This window comes from Triturus cristatus, chromosome 8 (genome assembly GCF_964204655.1).
Source record: "Triturus cristatus chromosome 8, aTriCri1.1, whole genome shotgun sequence".
Lineage (NCBI taxonomy): Eukaryota > Metazoa > Chordata > Amphibia > Caudata > Salamandridae > Triturus > Triturus cristatus.
The window spans coordinates 1,196,940,665-1,196,954,972 of NC_140591.1; the positions used below are offsets into that span (position 1 = coordinate 1,196,940,665).

At 40.6% G+C, this 14,308-nt stretch overlaps 1 protein-coding gene across 1 annotated transcript in view; it reads left to right on the plus strand.

Annotated features, from left to right (window-relative positions):
* ATP10A (ATPase phospholipid transporting 10A (putative)) overlaps window positions 1-14,308 on the plus strand; it is an 831,750-nt gene that overhangs the window by 666,566 nt on the left and 150,876 nt on the right. The window contains exons 9-10 of the mRNA XM_085622881.1: window positions 1,975-2,169; window positions 8,411-8,972. Coding sequence (XP_085479007.1) covers window positions 1,975-2,169; window positions 8,411-8,972 — 757 coding nt within the window. The remainder of the gene's footprint in view (window positions 1-1,974; window positions 2,170-8,410; window positions 8,973-14,308) is intronic.

The window sequence follows — 14,308 nt, forward strand, 5'->3', positions numbered from 1 at the left end:
ATGCACCTCCTCCTAGGTCTAGGTGGAAAGCTTGAGTTAGGGGATCAAATAGATGTAGTCTACATGCCATATGAATGCCATATGCATGATATCCTATTATACTATGGGACAATAGCTGCAAGCAGTAAGTTACTTTGGCCCATTTTTCTGAAGGAAGCATTTTTACCTGTGGTAATGTTGATGTATGATGCTTGAGTGGGGATATTATCTGGATATGGCATCAGATGGCAAAGCATTCTTGCTTCTTTCAAACTTTCTATATGTATCCGTATGTCTCAATAACACTTTGAATGTGTTATAATCTACGTCTTGAGCTTTGTCTTTCCTTTTCTTTTTTAAAAATTAGAATTCCTTGTTTTCTCAATTTTCTATTAACGTTCATTTGCATTTTACCCTTTGTTTGCTTTTCTTCATTACATGAAAAGTGGCATTCTGGTTTTATTACATTGTATGGATTTTTTAGGCCTCATGTTAAAGGTTACCAGTTCAAACCTTACATTGGAGAGCTTGTGGCCATTTGCTGCCCCTTGGTTAGATATTGTTAGCCTTTAAAGCATAGAGAAAAACTCTATTCTGGCCAAGGATGCAAAATCACTTTAAACCCAGAATGTACTATATGCATAATGTTTTGTAGCAAAGTGAAATTCAACCTCTGAATGTTAATGTAGAAAAACTGCTTGTCCGTAAGCTAGACCTCTGGTATGTTTTAAAAAATCAGTGAAAGAAAATATTACATAGTACGTTTTAATGAAACAAAGTTTCAGCTTTGTCATTAAAATGCATCATACTTTGTAGTGTTGTACGTAACCCAATTTCAGGCTATGGAATTGTGCAAAATTAAAAATCCTGCGTCTGTACAAATGTGTTTATTTTGCATTTTTGTTCATTATGTAACTTTTTCTGCTGCAGGTATGTTTTTTTGCATAATTTTCTACCAATGCCACATTAATCTACAGCATTAATTGCGAAGATGCATTATGAACAAATACAAATAGTAAAGCGTTTTCTAAAAGTTTAGTTTCTTCATATTAACTATGCAGATTTGTTCTACCATGAAGTTCAATTTCCTTATTGCTGCAGGCGATTATTAAAAATGCGGCTTTTCCAATATCATAAAATTGGCAAAATGCATGGTTACATTTAGTTACATACTTGTGGCAAACTAGCCCAAGTTTTTAGTCTGCATTTGAGTGAAAGAATGCACTGCATACTGTTCTGATGCTGTATGTAGAAGGCCTTAGAGACTTTTTAAAATTTGCTGATACAGCTCTGCGAGTAGTAGATTTTTGTTATTAAAAATAATAAATCGAGACTAAATTCTATTGAATTGCAAATGTAATATTGTCCTGCCTACTTTGTGAAGGAATTGTCAATAATGCTACAGTTGAACTGCTGTACACGCATGGTTAGAATTCTGTAAGCATTTTGCACATTGCTCATATTGTGTTTTTATGATGAACAATTTATACTGAACTGAATCCCAAGTCCTAATATAAATTAAACACATCACTTGTTGAGTAAATACAATGCACAGTGTTATAATATCACAAAAAGTTCATTAAAAAAATCAGTGGGCAAAAAAGCAGACATATCGACGAGTTGAGTAATATCAGTAAGAAAAAGGATATGTGTAGTTAAAGAAATTGAGTCTTGAAAAATGTAGGGACTGTCTGATAATAAGAGACAGCTGTAAGAGAGCATTTGTGTACAAGCAGTTTGATTTCGTTTTTCATGTTTAGTGTGGAGTATTCGGCTTTTGGAATGCACTCTCTTTTCTCCTACAAATCCATTTCACCTGCTGATTTTCCAACATCAACTATCATTTATATATAGGACATGTGATCTTTTGAGGAGACCTATTCAAGGACTCAAAGAAACATGAATCTCAAATACTCTTGTATTTCCAGGAACACACAAATATTGCTGGTTTACATTGCTGGGGTTACATTAGTAATGCAGGTTCTATGTTTTTAGGAAAAAGATGTTACTCCTGACCCCAAGCTGCTGGGAAAGGTAAATGAGTGTGCCAGTTACCTCCAGATCATGCGGAACCATGAGCAACCACTGTCCCGTCTCACACCTGAGTTGTGTGATATTCTTGACTTCTTCATTGCATTGACCATCTGTAATACTGTTGTTGTGACCTCGCCAAATCAGCCAAGGCAAAAGGTAGGTTTAAAAAATGCTATATCAACCATTACCTTTAAAACGGCATCCCGACACACACTCAATGGAATACAGTGTTAATGCAATGTTATGTTATGTGACATACTTCATTCAATAACACATTCTAGGTTTTAGAAAACGCCTTTTATTTGAGTGTGTGGCTAAAGAAACCTTCCATCTTTCTGTGGTGTGTAAATTGAATATCATTAAAATGAATAACTGTTATTTGTATTGTCTTGAAACACAGAAGTGCCTAGTAAATACTATATAAAATATGTTATCATCATTATTAGTGCTGGATATATATCTGAGCTATTTACGGATCCCATCAAATAATCACATATTTTAGGTGGATCGTGCACCCTTGCAAGCCACTTTTCCACAGAAACCTTCCTAGAAATTTGGGAAATTGCAGCAGCCAGCAGTACTCTGTACAAGAAAGAGTAGGGTATTGGTCCTTCATAGCTTTCCTGCTAAAGTGTATATGGTATTACAATGCGCTCTTCCACCGTGTTTTTTGGAGCCACGTTCAAGCAACTTTGATTAACTACTCAAGTGACATCTTACCTGTTGTAAGAAACCTATCCACCCTTGTTAATACTTAATATTTCTCTTGGATGTTTGCAAATCAAATTCAACATTATGCAAATGGTAAACATGCAGCTTATTTTTTTATTCTTTAAACTTTTAAACGTGGAGTACGAGACGGTCACATCCTCTGCATTACCCATGCACTGAAAAGGATGCAAGCATCTCGTTATCTGCATATGTGCAGAAAATACTTTCGGTGTTTGCGTCAAAAGGATTTTCAGTTTTTTGATAATCTCTGGATGTGAAAGAAAAGCTTACCTTATGTTGAGAGATTGTTATTATTTTACACTGTGTGACGAGCACTGCGCACAGGGCACTGATGTCACACTGTGTGAAAGTGATCACCACAAAAATGCAATCCTCAAGGAGAGCTTCACTACTAGACCCGAGGCTGGAGGGTTTTTGCATGGACAAGTGTTCCCCCAAAACAAAACTAAGTCTGCCTTTCTCCCCCTCCCCCACCCCCTGTCATCCTGGGGAGGGTGCCTCCAATCTAGCAGAAAGCCCACTAAAGTCAGGCAATATGTGTTGTTAAAAAAAAAAAAGACCGTTGTAGGGGACAGCCTGTCTCGGCATTAAAATGCACCCCCACTCCTAAAGCCCCAGCAGTCTTTCTGTTCTACTGGGGCGTACAGAACCCCCACCCCAATGGCAAGCAAGAGGACATTTGTATTTTTATAGACGTAGTTGTGACATATGGGTCAATAGAGAGGGGGTTAACTTCCCCATTTTGCCTACCCCAGTTGGCAGAACGATTGTGTGGTACCCACAGATGAGGTATGCAGTTCAGTGCCGGAATAGGCAAACCCTGCACACCATTGTGTTTACAAAATGCCCTCTGACTCATATAATAGTATGGGTAAACCAAAATTTAAAGTTGTATAAATAAGCACTGTTCTTAAACTCATTATCTTGGGCACATTTCAGAAATGCATAAGCTTCGTTCATACATATTTTCCTTTCATTACATTTTAACATGTGAATTGATACATGGTCAATACACAATGAAAAATCATTAAAAGCAAGAGTTCAGTTGTTGATCGTGTGATTTTGGACAAAAAACAAACCCTATATATCCCTACAACCAGAAGAGTCTGACGGACATAACAGAAAATGTGTTTGTAAATTTCTCATTGAAACAAAAAATTACAGATGAGATCAATACTACCCATTTCTGTTTTTTTCTACTATTTGTCATTGTTTTATTTCAACTACTAGTCTCCATGAAGCAATGACACAAATGAACGTATGCTGATTTTTATATTGTGTCTACTTTTAAGTGTGTACTTTCTGGGCTTACCCACGATAGGTAGAAACCACACACAATGAGAAAAAAATGGCCACTGCTTAGAAAAATGCAAAAAAAATGTTTTCTTAATGCAATTTTGAGAAAAATATACACTGTCTTGCACAGCATTTTTTCCAATTTGTTAAAAAAAGATCTACATTTTGGGTATTTTCTTGATTCCCTCCAGGAGCGGCCATGAATTCTTGGTACCTTTAAAATCTTTAACATGTGGGAAAAAAGAGTGCTAATTTAGAATGTATACCTTTTGGGGATAAACAGTTATGAATGCCTTAGCTTGAAGTGCCCCAAACTACAAAAAAATGCTGGAGGTCCGGAGAAGTCTCAGCAGAAGGGTTAACCCAAAAAGTATATGTTAGAAACGGGGGTCTCTGGTTGGCAAGGGCTTGCACCTTTGTCCAAATAGGGACCCTTCTTCCTAGTAAGGGTAAGGGAGTTACACTCCTAAAATAACCCCTCCTCACCCCTTGGTAGCTTGGCATGAGCAGTAAGGCTTATCTTAGAGGCAGTGTGTAATGCATTTGCACATAACCAGCAGTAATACAGTGTAAGCACTACAAAAGGACACTACACCAGTTTAGAAAAATATCCAATATTTTTTTATACTTAAGACAAGACCAAAACGATAAAAATCCACAATACAGTACTTAAAAATCTTCGGTTATCGAAATAACCTTGTAAAACAGTTCCTTGATGTCGATAGCTCCATCCGGGGCTATCACGGCGTTGTGGCCAAACAAATCCTGACAGTTCTGGCTGACCGCGGCGTCACGGGCCAGCTACGGCGTCGGGAAGACCCACAAACAGTACCTTTCAGAAATGCAGGGCATCGATGACCTCTTGTTGAGCTTCCGAACACACAGCGTCGGTAGGCGTTGGTTCCGGAGGACGGTGCAGGAGTCGTCGGGGGCCTCAAAGTCACACGCTTTACAGATCGAACTCCTCTTTGTTGAAGTCAGGAACGCTGGTGTCGGCCGGCGTCGGGTGCTGCGGTGCGAAGTGCAGCGGTGTGGCGTGCGGTGCCCTCAGGTCATGGTGCGAGCAGCGGCTCGGTGGCGGCGTCAGATGGCGGCGTCGGTGAGACCAGGGTCAGGATGTGAGATGAAGGCGGTGCTCGTCGCGGTGCTGGCAGGTCCCGGTGCAAGCAGCGGCGTCATTGCTGAAGCGCTGTCGTCAGCTGACGAACTGGAGTTGATGGCTCCACCGTCGTTAAGGCCAAGACTGCAGTGTGGGATGAGGGCGGTGCGTTGTGTAACTTTACGAGCGGTGCCCTCCAACCACGGTGCAAGCAGCGGCGTCGATTCCAGCGTGGAGCGTCGTCGTCGGGGATACCAAGGCGTCGTCATGAAGCGAGGTGGTGCGGAGTAGGGTGCCCACAGGTCACATTGCGAGCAGCAGCTCGGTGGTGGCATCTGCTGGCTTGGTCAATGAGACCAGGGTCGCGGCGTTGCCCTCTGCGGTGCCTTCAGGACACGGAGTCGGCTGCGGCGTCGTAGACAGCGTCAAGCTTGAAGTCTTTTCTGTTCCTGAGACTTCTTGAACATGGGGCAAGCTCTACCTCAAGCCCTTGGACAAACTCACAAAAGTAGATTGCAGAAAGTTCAATCCAGTCCTTTCACTGCCCAAGACAGAAGCAGCCACTGCAGGCAAAGCACACAGCAAAGTGGTAGTTCCTCCTCACAGCTTCTCCAGCTGTTCTTCTTGGGACTCTTCTTGATCCAAAAGAGTTCTTTGAAGTCTCTTCTATCCCTGAGACTTCCAACAGGAAGCAAGCTCTACTTCAAGCCCTTGGAGAAAACTCTACCAGTAGGATGATGAAAGCACAGTCCAGTCCTTTCCCTACCCAAGACAGAAACAACCACTGCTGCAGGCCAACCCCTCAACACGCAGCATTGGGGCAGTACTCCTCCTCCAGCTTTCCCTGTCCTTTTCCTGGCAGGTTCCTTAGTTCAGAAGTAATCTAAAGTTCTGTGGTCTGGGCCCCAATATTTATACCACCAAATCCTTTGTCCTCTTAAGGCAGAGGGTCCTGTACCTTGTTCAAACCAGTTCTGGGCGTATTCTGCCAGTGTGCACCTTCTTCCTTTGTCAGTATGGGCCAGGGTCATCAGATGCACCACAGGAGGTGGAGCCAGCATTGTGGAAGGCAGGCACAGCCCTATTCAGACTCAGGTACGACTTCTCCCACCCATCTACATGCAGATAGGTCTATTCAGCCCTGTGCTGACTCACCCTGTCTCTTGGAGTCTCCCCCAGCCCCTGTCAGAATGTTAAAACCAACTTCACTAAAATATGTATTTTATCATCCTGAGTTTAGGCATACTAAACTCAAATTTCTACCATGTTCCCTGGGTCAGTTAGGATTTTAGGATGTTATAATCAAACTGCCCATTCTGGCCTATGGGGAACAGGTAGCCTTGCAATAGTGAAAAACGAAGTAGGCTGTAATTCACTATCAGGACATGCCACACACACCAGGGCATGTCCTACCTTTCACATTAAATGCACCCTGCCCACAGGGGTACCTTGGGCCTACCTGAAGGGCGACTCACATGTAGAAAAGGGAAGGTTTAGGGACTGGCAAGTGTGTGCACTTGCCAAGTCGACATTGCAGCCCCAGGCTGCGCACAGGCTCTGCAATGGCAGGTCCGAGTTACACTTTACGGGCTGTTTGCATGGGGGGCACAATCCAGTGCTGCAGCCCACCAACAGCATTTGATTTATGGGCCCTGGCACGCGCAATGCACTTTACTAGGGACTGACACATAAATCAAATAGGCCAATCGTGGAAACACCAATCCATAACACAGTTTACACAGAGAGCATATGCACTTTAGCACTGATTGGCAGTGGGAAAGTGCCCAGAGTCCTAAAACCAACACAGACAGGTTAGGAAAAAATAGGAGGAAAAAGCAAAAAGTATAGGGATAACCATGCAAAAAGGGCCATTCCCAACAGTCAAACTTCGTCACTTTTTCTTTTTCATGAATGTGGTTAAGGCAACCAATAAAAGTAGCTTGGAATGTTAACTTCCACATCCTTACTACTCTTGTCATTCATATATAGATGTAGTAGCTAAGAACGATGACATCTGTTTCAATCAAAAGACATGCTTTGAGAAAGACGGTTAGAAGGGATTGTTGCCAAAATGTTGCAAAGAGCCATCATTTTTAGAATAAAATATTCAAAAATAAAAGCTTCTAGAATTGAGCTTTTTATCCGTGAATTGTATATCTGTTGACATTTGTTTGAATATAAATATATATTATTTAATTAAGTATTTTTATATATTTATAGTCTATTTTAGTTTTTTATACATGTACAGTTTACTAACAATGTGCCATCCAGAAGCTTTACATGGGTCACTAAGAAATGCAGTTAGATACAGTACAGAAGAAGGATATTTAAGCGTTTCACATACTCACAACAAATGTTGCATAGCAGAGTACACCTTAAGTTAAGACAGAAAACATTTAAATAGTATAACATTTAGCAGAGAGTGGAACCTGTGGACACGTGTAAAAGTGCCTTCTTGGTGCATTTTTATACTGAAGCGTGCCTATTGAAATGAATCTTCTTGGTCATATTTGCTGATTACCCCTGTAGACCCCAAGATCAATGTGTTTTCCATATTTATCAAAAAATTCACAAATCGGGTTTTTGTGGGTTCAGCATTTTAGTCTAGATTATTCTATTCTTCAAACAGGTTTTTATTTCCATGTGTTGAGTTGAGAACAAGATGGAAACAGTGAGCAAGGACTGCCTTGTTCTGTCTAAAGTTCATGCATTAACTCACAAAAATTCTGAGTTATAAGTTTGATCTTTAGACATCTTGCTTGCAATAAACACAGGTGCTCTGCTCTGTGCAGTACCCTCATGATACGGCCCTGTAGTCCTGGTTATTTGAAAAATTACATATTGCTTTGTCCCTATATATATATAAGATGGATGTATGGCTTAGCTATGCAAAATGTTTCTCCATAATACATATCAACTGGCCTGCAATATGTAGTGTACCTGGTCATTTGAGAGTTCTTATCACGCTCACACTTTAAAGGTGTGGCTACTGCACTGCCAGATGAAATACGCTCGTATTAGCAATGAATATGTCATAAGTGCCATATGTATAAATCATTGAATTTGTTAATATATATACGACTGTTGTCATCGATGATATAAATATAAAGTTTTCTTTAGCACGTAGAAACATTGGTAAGACGAATTCGGTGACCTATTAGAAAATTAGGTATCTTTATTACAATCTTTAACATTGTTACTGTTTGTGTATTTTCTTGTCTTAAAACATGTACACTCATTCATGAGAATGAAATCTCTGTGTTTTTTAAGGTCAGAGTTAGACATGAACTGAAGTCTCCAGTGAAGACCATTGAGGACTTCATCCGAAGATTCACCCCCAGCCGCTTAACCTCCGGATCTAGTAGCAGTAGTTCTTCAAGTCTCGCAACCAGTAAATCAACAATAAGAATTGGGTCGAGTCTGCTTTCGTCCAGTTCTGCTGAAGGAGCTTTATTCAAATTAGATGAAAAGATGGCACACACTCCTCAGACGAATAACATTGTGTTTAACTCACAGCAGGATGGAAAAGCCACATTGTCTCCATCGGAAGATGGAGAACTTCGCTATGAAGCTGAGAGCCCAGATGAAGCTGCTCTTGTATATGCAGCAAGAGCTTATCATTGCTCACTGGTTGATAGGCTGCCTGACCAGGTAACGGTAGAACTGCCTCATCTTGGAAGGTTGACCTTTGAACTATTGCACACTTTGGGCTTTGACTCCATTAGGAAGAGAATGTCTGTGGTAGTCCGTCATCCTATCACAGATGAAATTGTTGTTTACAGTAAAGGTGCAGACACAGTCATCATGGATCTTCTTCAGCCCTGTTCTACAGGTATTGTATTTAATTCAGTTTGTTGCGCGGTGCCGCTTACGTAGTCAGTCACATTATTAAATAGGGTGTGGATCAGGAATATCGAAGACAGAATATCAAGGGGTCACAATATGGTGTCCAGAATATTAAGGGACAAACTATCCAAAAGTATCTTTGTATAGAATTCCTATGCCTAACTCCACATATACATACCTTGGTGAATATATATATATATATATATATATATATATATATATATATATATATATATATATATATATAACTTCAAGGTACGTAGATGTGGAGTTAAGCATGATAAATCCATACCTTCCTCTGTGCACGTACATCTTTGATATTTTATCCCTCGATATTCTGGTCACCCTATTGTGACCCTTTGGTATCCTGCCTTTGACTTTACCCACCACAATTGTTAGTTAAAGAATTTCCATTTGTGAGCTAGTCTGTAGCTGTTAAACAAAACCTGGAAAAATTATACGTTTAACTATGTATTGGTGATTATTTAGACATAGCATGTCATGCACAGGCCTCACAGTGTGCACCTGTATGTGATTGGTGGGATATAGGTAAAAGTAACATGCAAGAAATTAATGGACAGAACTGACACATAACAGTATTTTTGTGCTTCAATAGTATTATATGGCATTGTTCACAGTGGCTTGGGAGAACAACCTTGTTTGCGACTCCTTAGGGGTTCTAGAGTTGACCTTTTTGTACCAGCACTATGGATACCATTTGTTGTATCTTTCTGTACGGAATGTCCCTGAGGCTTTGTATCCATACCAGCCAATGTCTGTATTTCTGCAGGTGGGTTTGTACTAATACTTGTGACTTTGGAATGTTCTTTAATAGGACATCTTAATCATGATCTTTTGAGCAGTTTTAAAATATGTTTATTGATTTGGACATTTCTTGAAAAGTACCTTGGTAGCATACTATTCACGAACTACTGCAGCCAGGTGCCCTCTAGGGCCTGGGTGACCCAATATAAAACCATAAAAATTTGTAAATATGTTTAAAAGTTGGTATTAATAGTAGCTGTACCTTACTGAAGTGTGATGTTGAGCGAAGCACACCAAGCCTCTTTCCTTTTGACTTCTTCTATAAGGCCAGTGTCTTCCATAAAGTGGATTGGCAAACTTCCCTAGTGGTAGATGTTTTACAGGATTCAGGCACTGTAGTAAATTGGAATCTTTCTCCTAATTCAACTCAGTGGCATTGTAGAATTTACTTTTTCCTTAGATATAAAATCTCGTTCAGGTTCCAGGCATAATTATAACATCTATTCAAACTCTCTTCTTGGTGCCCCTGGGCTACTGCACCAGTACAGAACTCAGGGGAGTTAAATAAGTTTTCTGCTCACATCCTCCATGTGTAACTTATTGAATTCAAAACAGTGATCAGTGCTTCAGCAATCTCTATATAGTATAGTATATTTTCCATACAGTATAACATGATCATCATTTCCTGTGCCATTAGAACAGGATCTTCCCCCATTCCCTCAAGTTGTACATTTTTACAGGCCATAACCACCCAAAAAATAGCGGCACCTCGAAGCTCCTTGTATGGGATTATGAAGTATCTAGTCATCTACCCACAAGAACTTCTGCTACGCCAACCTGCATTCCATTGTGTTGTAGAGAAACCCTAAAGCACTGAGGTAGTGAAGTACAATCAATAGTTTTCATTTTACTTGACAGTACATGTTTTTGTGAAAAACAGCGTGTTGGCCCAGTTGCTGTTGTGCACTGCTAACAGTATGGAGTCCCCGTACTATCATGTGTGCCTCCTAAAGATTTGTCCACAAATGCTACCCGTATAATAAGTTTGGCTCTCATTTGAAACTGTTGCCAGTAGGACCTCCTATTTTAATACTGTCCTCTTAGAACACTATTAAAACATGCCTAATCTTTTCATGCTTGTGACTTCAGACACTAGTAGTCCCGATTGTGACTATTATTTTTGTCACAATTTGCTTATTTCGCCTGATGGCATCTTGGAATGGAAAAGACATATGTGGACCCTTTTCAAATCAGGTTAATCGTTTTGGGTGCAAACCTACTTAAAGGGTGATGACATTGTACCAAGATTCCGCCATTTTGAAGTCAATCCAGGGCAAAGCGCTGCCATCTTTAAACTGTCAGGGTGTGGGCAGATGTTCTGCTTTCAACAGGTTGCTAAGGACAGACGCTTCATCCTTCTAAAAATTATACAGTGAATATTTAGAAAAGCTCTAGCAGATATTCATAAGAATTTTTACTTGTAATGAGGCAAAGAGATGTATTTACAAGTAAAGTATATATCGAAATTTACCATTGCTTACAGGTGTAGCAGTTCGCTAAAATGTCCGGTCCTTCAGAACAGTTATTAGAAACCCAAGAGAGATTCTTTATGAATCTTAATGACTTAAAATATGTCCCCCTTAATTGTTATTTTCATTTGATATTGTATTCCTCACAGGGGCCATAATTACAATTTAGATGAGGATGTGTACAGCATGTCTAAGGACGTACCTTCTGATGCTTAGTTCATGAGTGTAAGATAGATTTTGCTGAAAATGAAATCTTTATGTTTTTTTAATTGTATTTACTGTTTTCATAGCATATAAAATGACCTATGGGCGCAGATCCCCAGTAAACGACTCAGTGACAGTAGAAAATGAAAAAATGAAAGACTTTAGGAAAATAGTGCTAGATCTCAGGCACTGCAGGAGACCATGCTTGAGATAATGGGTTGCTTTTTTGTAGCACCCTGAAAGACATATGAGATTGATAGCTTGAATGTCAGACATTCTGCCTTTTATAATGCAAATACTGTGAAGGTAATATGTGCGGTTTTATAAGTAAATGTATAAGAAAGTAATGGGTGGAATGCTTGAATTAATCTCAGCCACTGACAATTACCTGACCGTCATTTTTGGACACTGTGCCATTCAAGACCTCCATATTCATGTAATCCTTGATCTGCTCATACACGAGCAGTCTAAGCCAAACTGCCAGGTGACATCCACAAAAGCAAGCCAGGACTAGTTTCAGCCTTGTTGAGCATCTTCAGTGATGTGCAGCTTGAGTTATTTGGCACAAAGAACAGAGAACCCACATCTCAACCCGTCACACGTAGGGCCCCTCACTGAGAAAAACAAAAAAGTAGGTTCACAGGGTGTCAGCAAAAGAGAGCGAAAGAGAGAAAGGTAGGTTTGGGAAACTCAGAAAGCTCAGGTGCAGCCTGCAGTAGCAGGCCAAAGCAGCAGAAGACTCGTGGAGAAAATGGGACAGATGGCACTATGAAGTCATCAAAGTCTCCTGGACCTAAATATTTGTCAATACCATTGGTTTCAGGCAGCCTAAACTCTTTGACTGTCAAGATCATCAGTGTAAGTTATAGATATAAGTTTCAGCAGCATTAAGTTTACATATGAACCCCAAACTCCCTCTTCCACCTGTAGGTGAGGGAAAATGGGTTCAGGTGACGAGACCCCTCCATTTTTAAACAGTCGTACCTAGAAGGTTCATTAGAAATGCAGGATGCAGTAGAGTCTCATTGTAGATCTACTTTAACTTTACCCTTAAATCACAGTCCTGTACTATGACTTTCTCATTTAACACATCTTCTCTGCTGCAACCAGAAAGACCTGATAAGTGAAGCCTGATGTTTATTGTAAGCTCTTGGTATTACCTTTTTCGTGTCTGCATGGTGACCATACCAGTCTTGAAACATTTTGGTTTCAATAATCTGCCCTTGTTTTTCACTATTTGTCTGCTGTCACAGTTATTGTTTGGTCTTGTCCCTGTTGGCTCTTGTCCCTGGGGTGCATGGCATGCACATCAGTGACAGCGTATACTTACAGACTTGTGGTTGAAAGCAAATATTATAGTTTTAATTGCAGAATAAAATCTCTGCTTTGTCACTGAAACCAGGTTCTTCTTCGTTGTGGGGTAAGATCCCGATGCTGAAAAAGATAAGACAGGAGTTTCAGGTCTGTCAGATGACTCTGATGGCTTCCACACCCTATAGGCCATCCTACAAGGAGGAGCATGTTCCTACAGGCTTGGCGACTATGCTATCTCCAACCATGATGTCACACCGCTACAGTCTTCAGCCCTGGTAACGAAGAAGTTGAAACCTGCCAAGTTCCTTCCCATATGATCCTACTTCCGTGCCGACATAGATGCAGCCCACGGAGCTGACAACGGTGCCACTCTCAAAGCTGTTATTGGTTAATGAAATTATTTATGTTGCAAAAGGGAATGTTAAACTACATGTTAAAGATGTTTCCTAGGCAAACTACCTCTATAGGTCTCACAAATTTGCCCAGTTGGAGGAGTTATTTGACTCTGATGCCCTCCCAATTCCTAATAAAGATTATGGGCATACAGTGGATGATAATTAATTTACCCTATTTTTGGAGGTGACTCACCTGTGAAAGTGAGCACATCAATGGGGAACCTTAACAGTAGTGGCTTATCTTGTAGACTCCCTCCATGTAAGGCAAATGCTCTTAGTCATTTCGCTGGAGGAACATGAGTGGGAGCTGCAATCCAAAGTGTTGCAAGTGATCGTCTCCATTTTGGGATTTCCATTCGTGGATCCCTTTTCCATGACCGAGAAGAGAATATGTCCTCAGTTTTGTGGCCTTCAGGTTCAACTTCTATCAGGGCCTGCTGTACACTTTTCCGCTGACTCCACTTCTGTCAAAAATACAACCAAAGTTGTGGGAGGATTGAGCACAGCTGATTCTGATCTCCCCAGACTGGGGCATAGAGGATATGGAACGTTTTCCTGTTCACAATAAGCACTTGGCTGCCTTTTCCTGTCCTGTGCAGAGCAGACCTGTTCTTACAGCAGGATGGTATGATCTTCCACCACCCCAATCCCCAAACACTGTGACTACATACAATGGAGATTGAACGGAGCCAGTTAGAGCCCTTTTATTCTTCCGTTGAAGTTGCAAACGTCTCCGTGGTGGCCAGGAAGCCAGCTACCAAATCCATCTTTGAAGGTTGCTAGACCAAGTTTATTCAGTGAAGCGAGTCATAAGGCCTCAACTCATTTCCGATTCCTTGTGGTTTGCATCATCCCTTGCACATTAGGGTCTAGTGATGGCTACAGGTAAGGTCTATCTGGTAGCACTGTCTGGTTTAATATGTCTTCTCGATCAACCTTCCTTGTTTAGGTGATCGCTAGTGGTGTGTTTTCTCAAAGGTTTGCTTTATTTGTTTTCTCCCACTCCGTTTGCTGTTCTTTGGTATGATTTGAATCTTGTATTGACCTTTTTTGTGGCATCCCTGTTCAAGCCAAAGGACATTTGGCTAGTTCTCCTCCTTACCCTGAAAATGGTT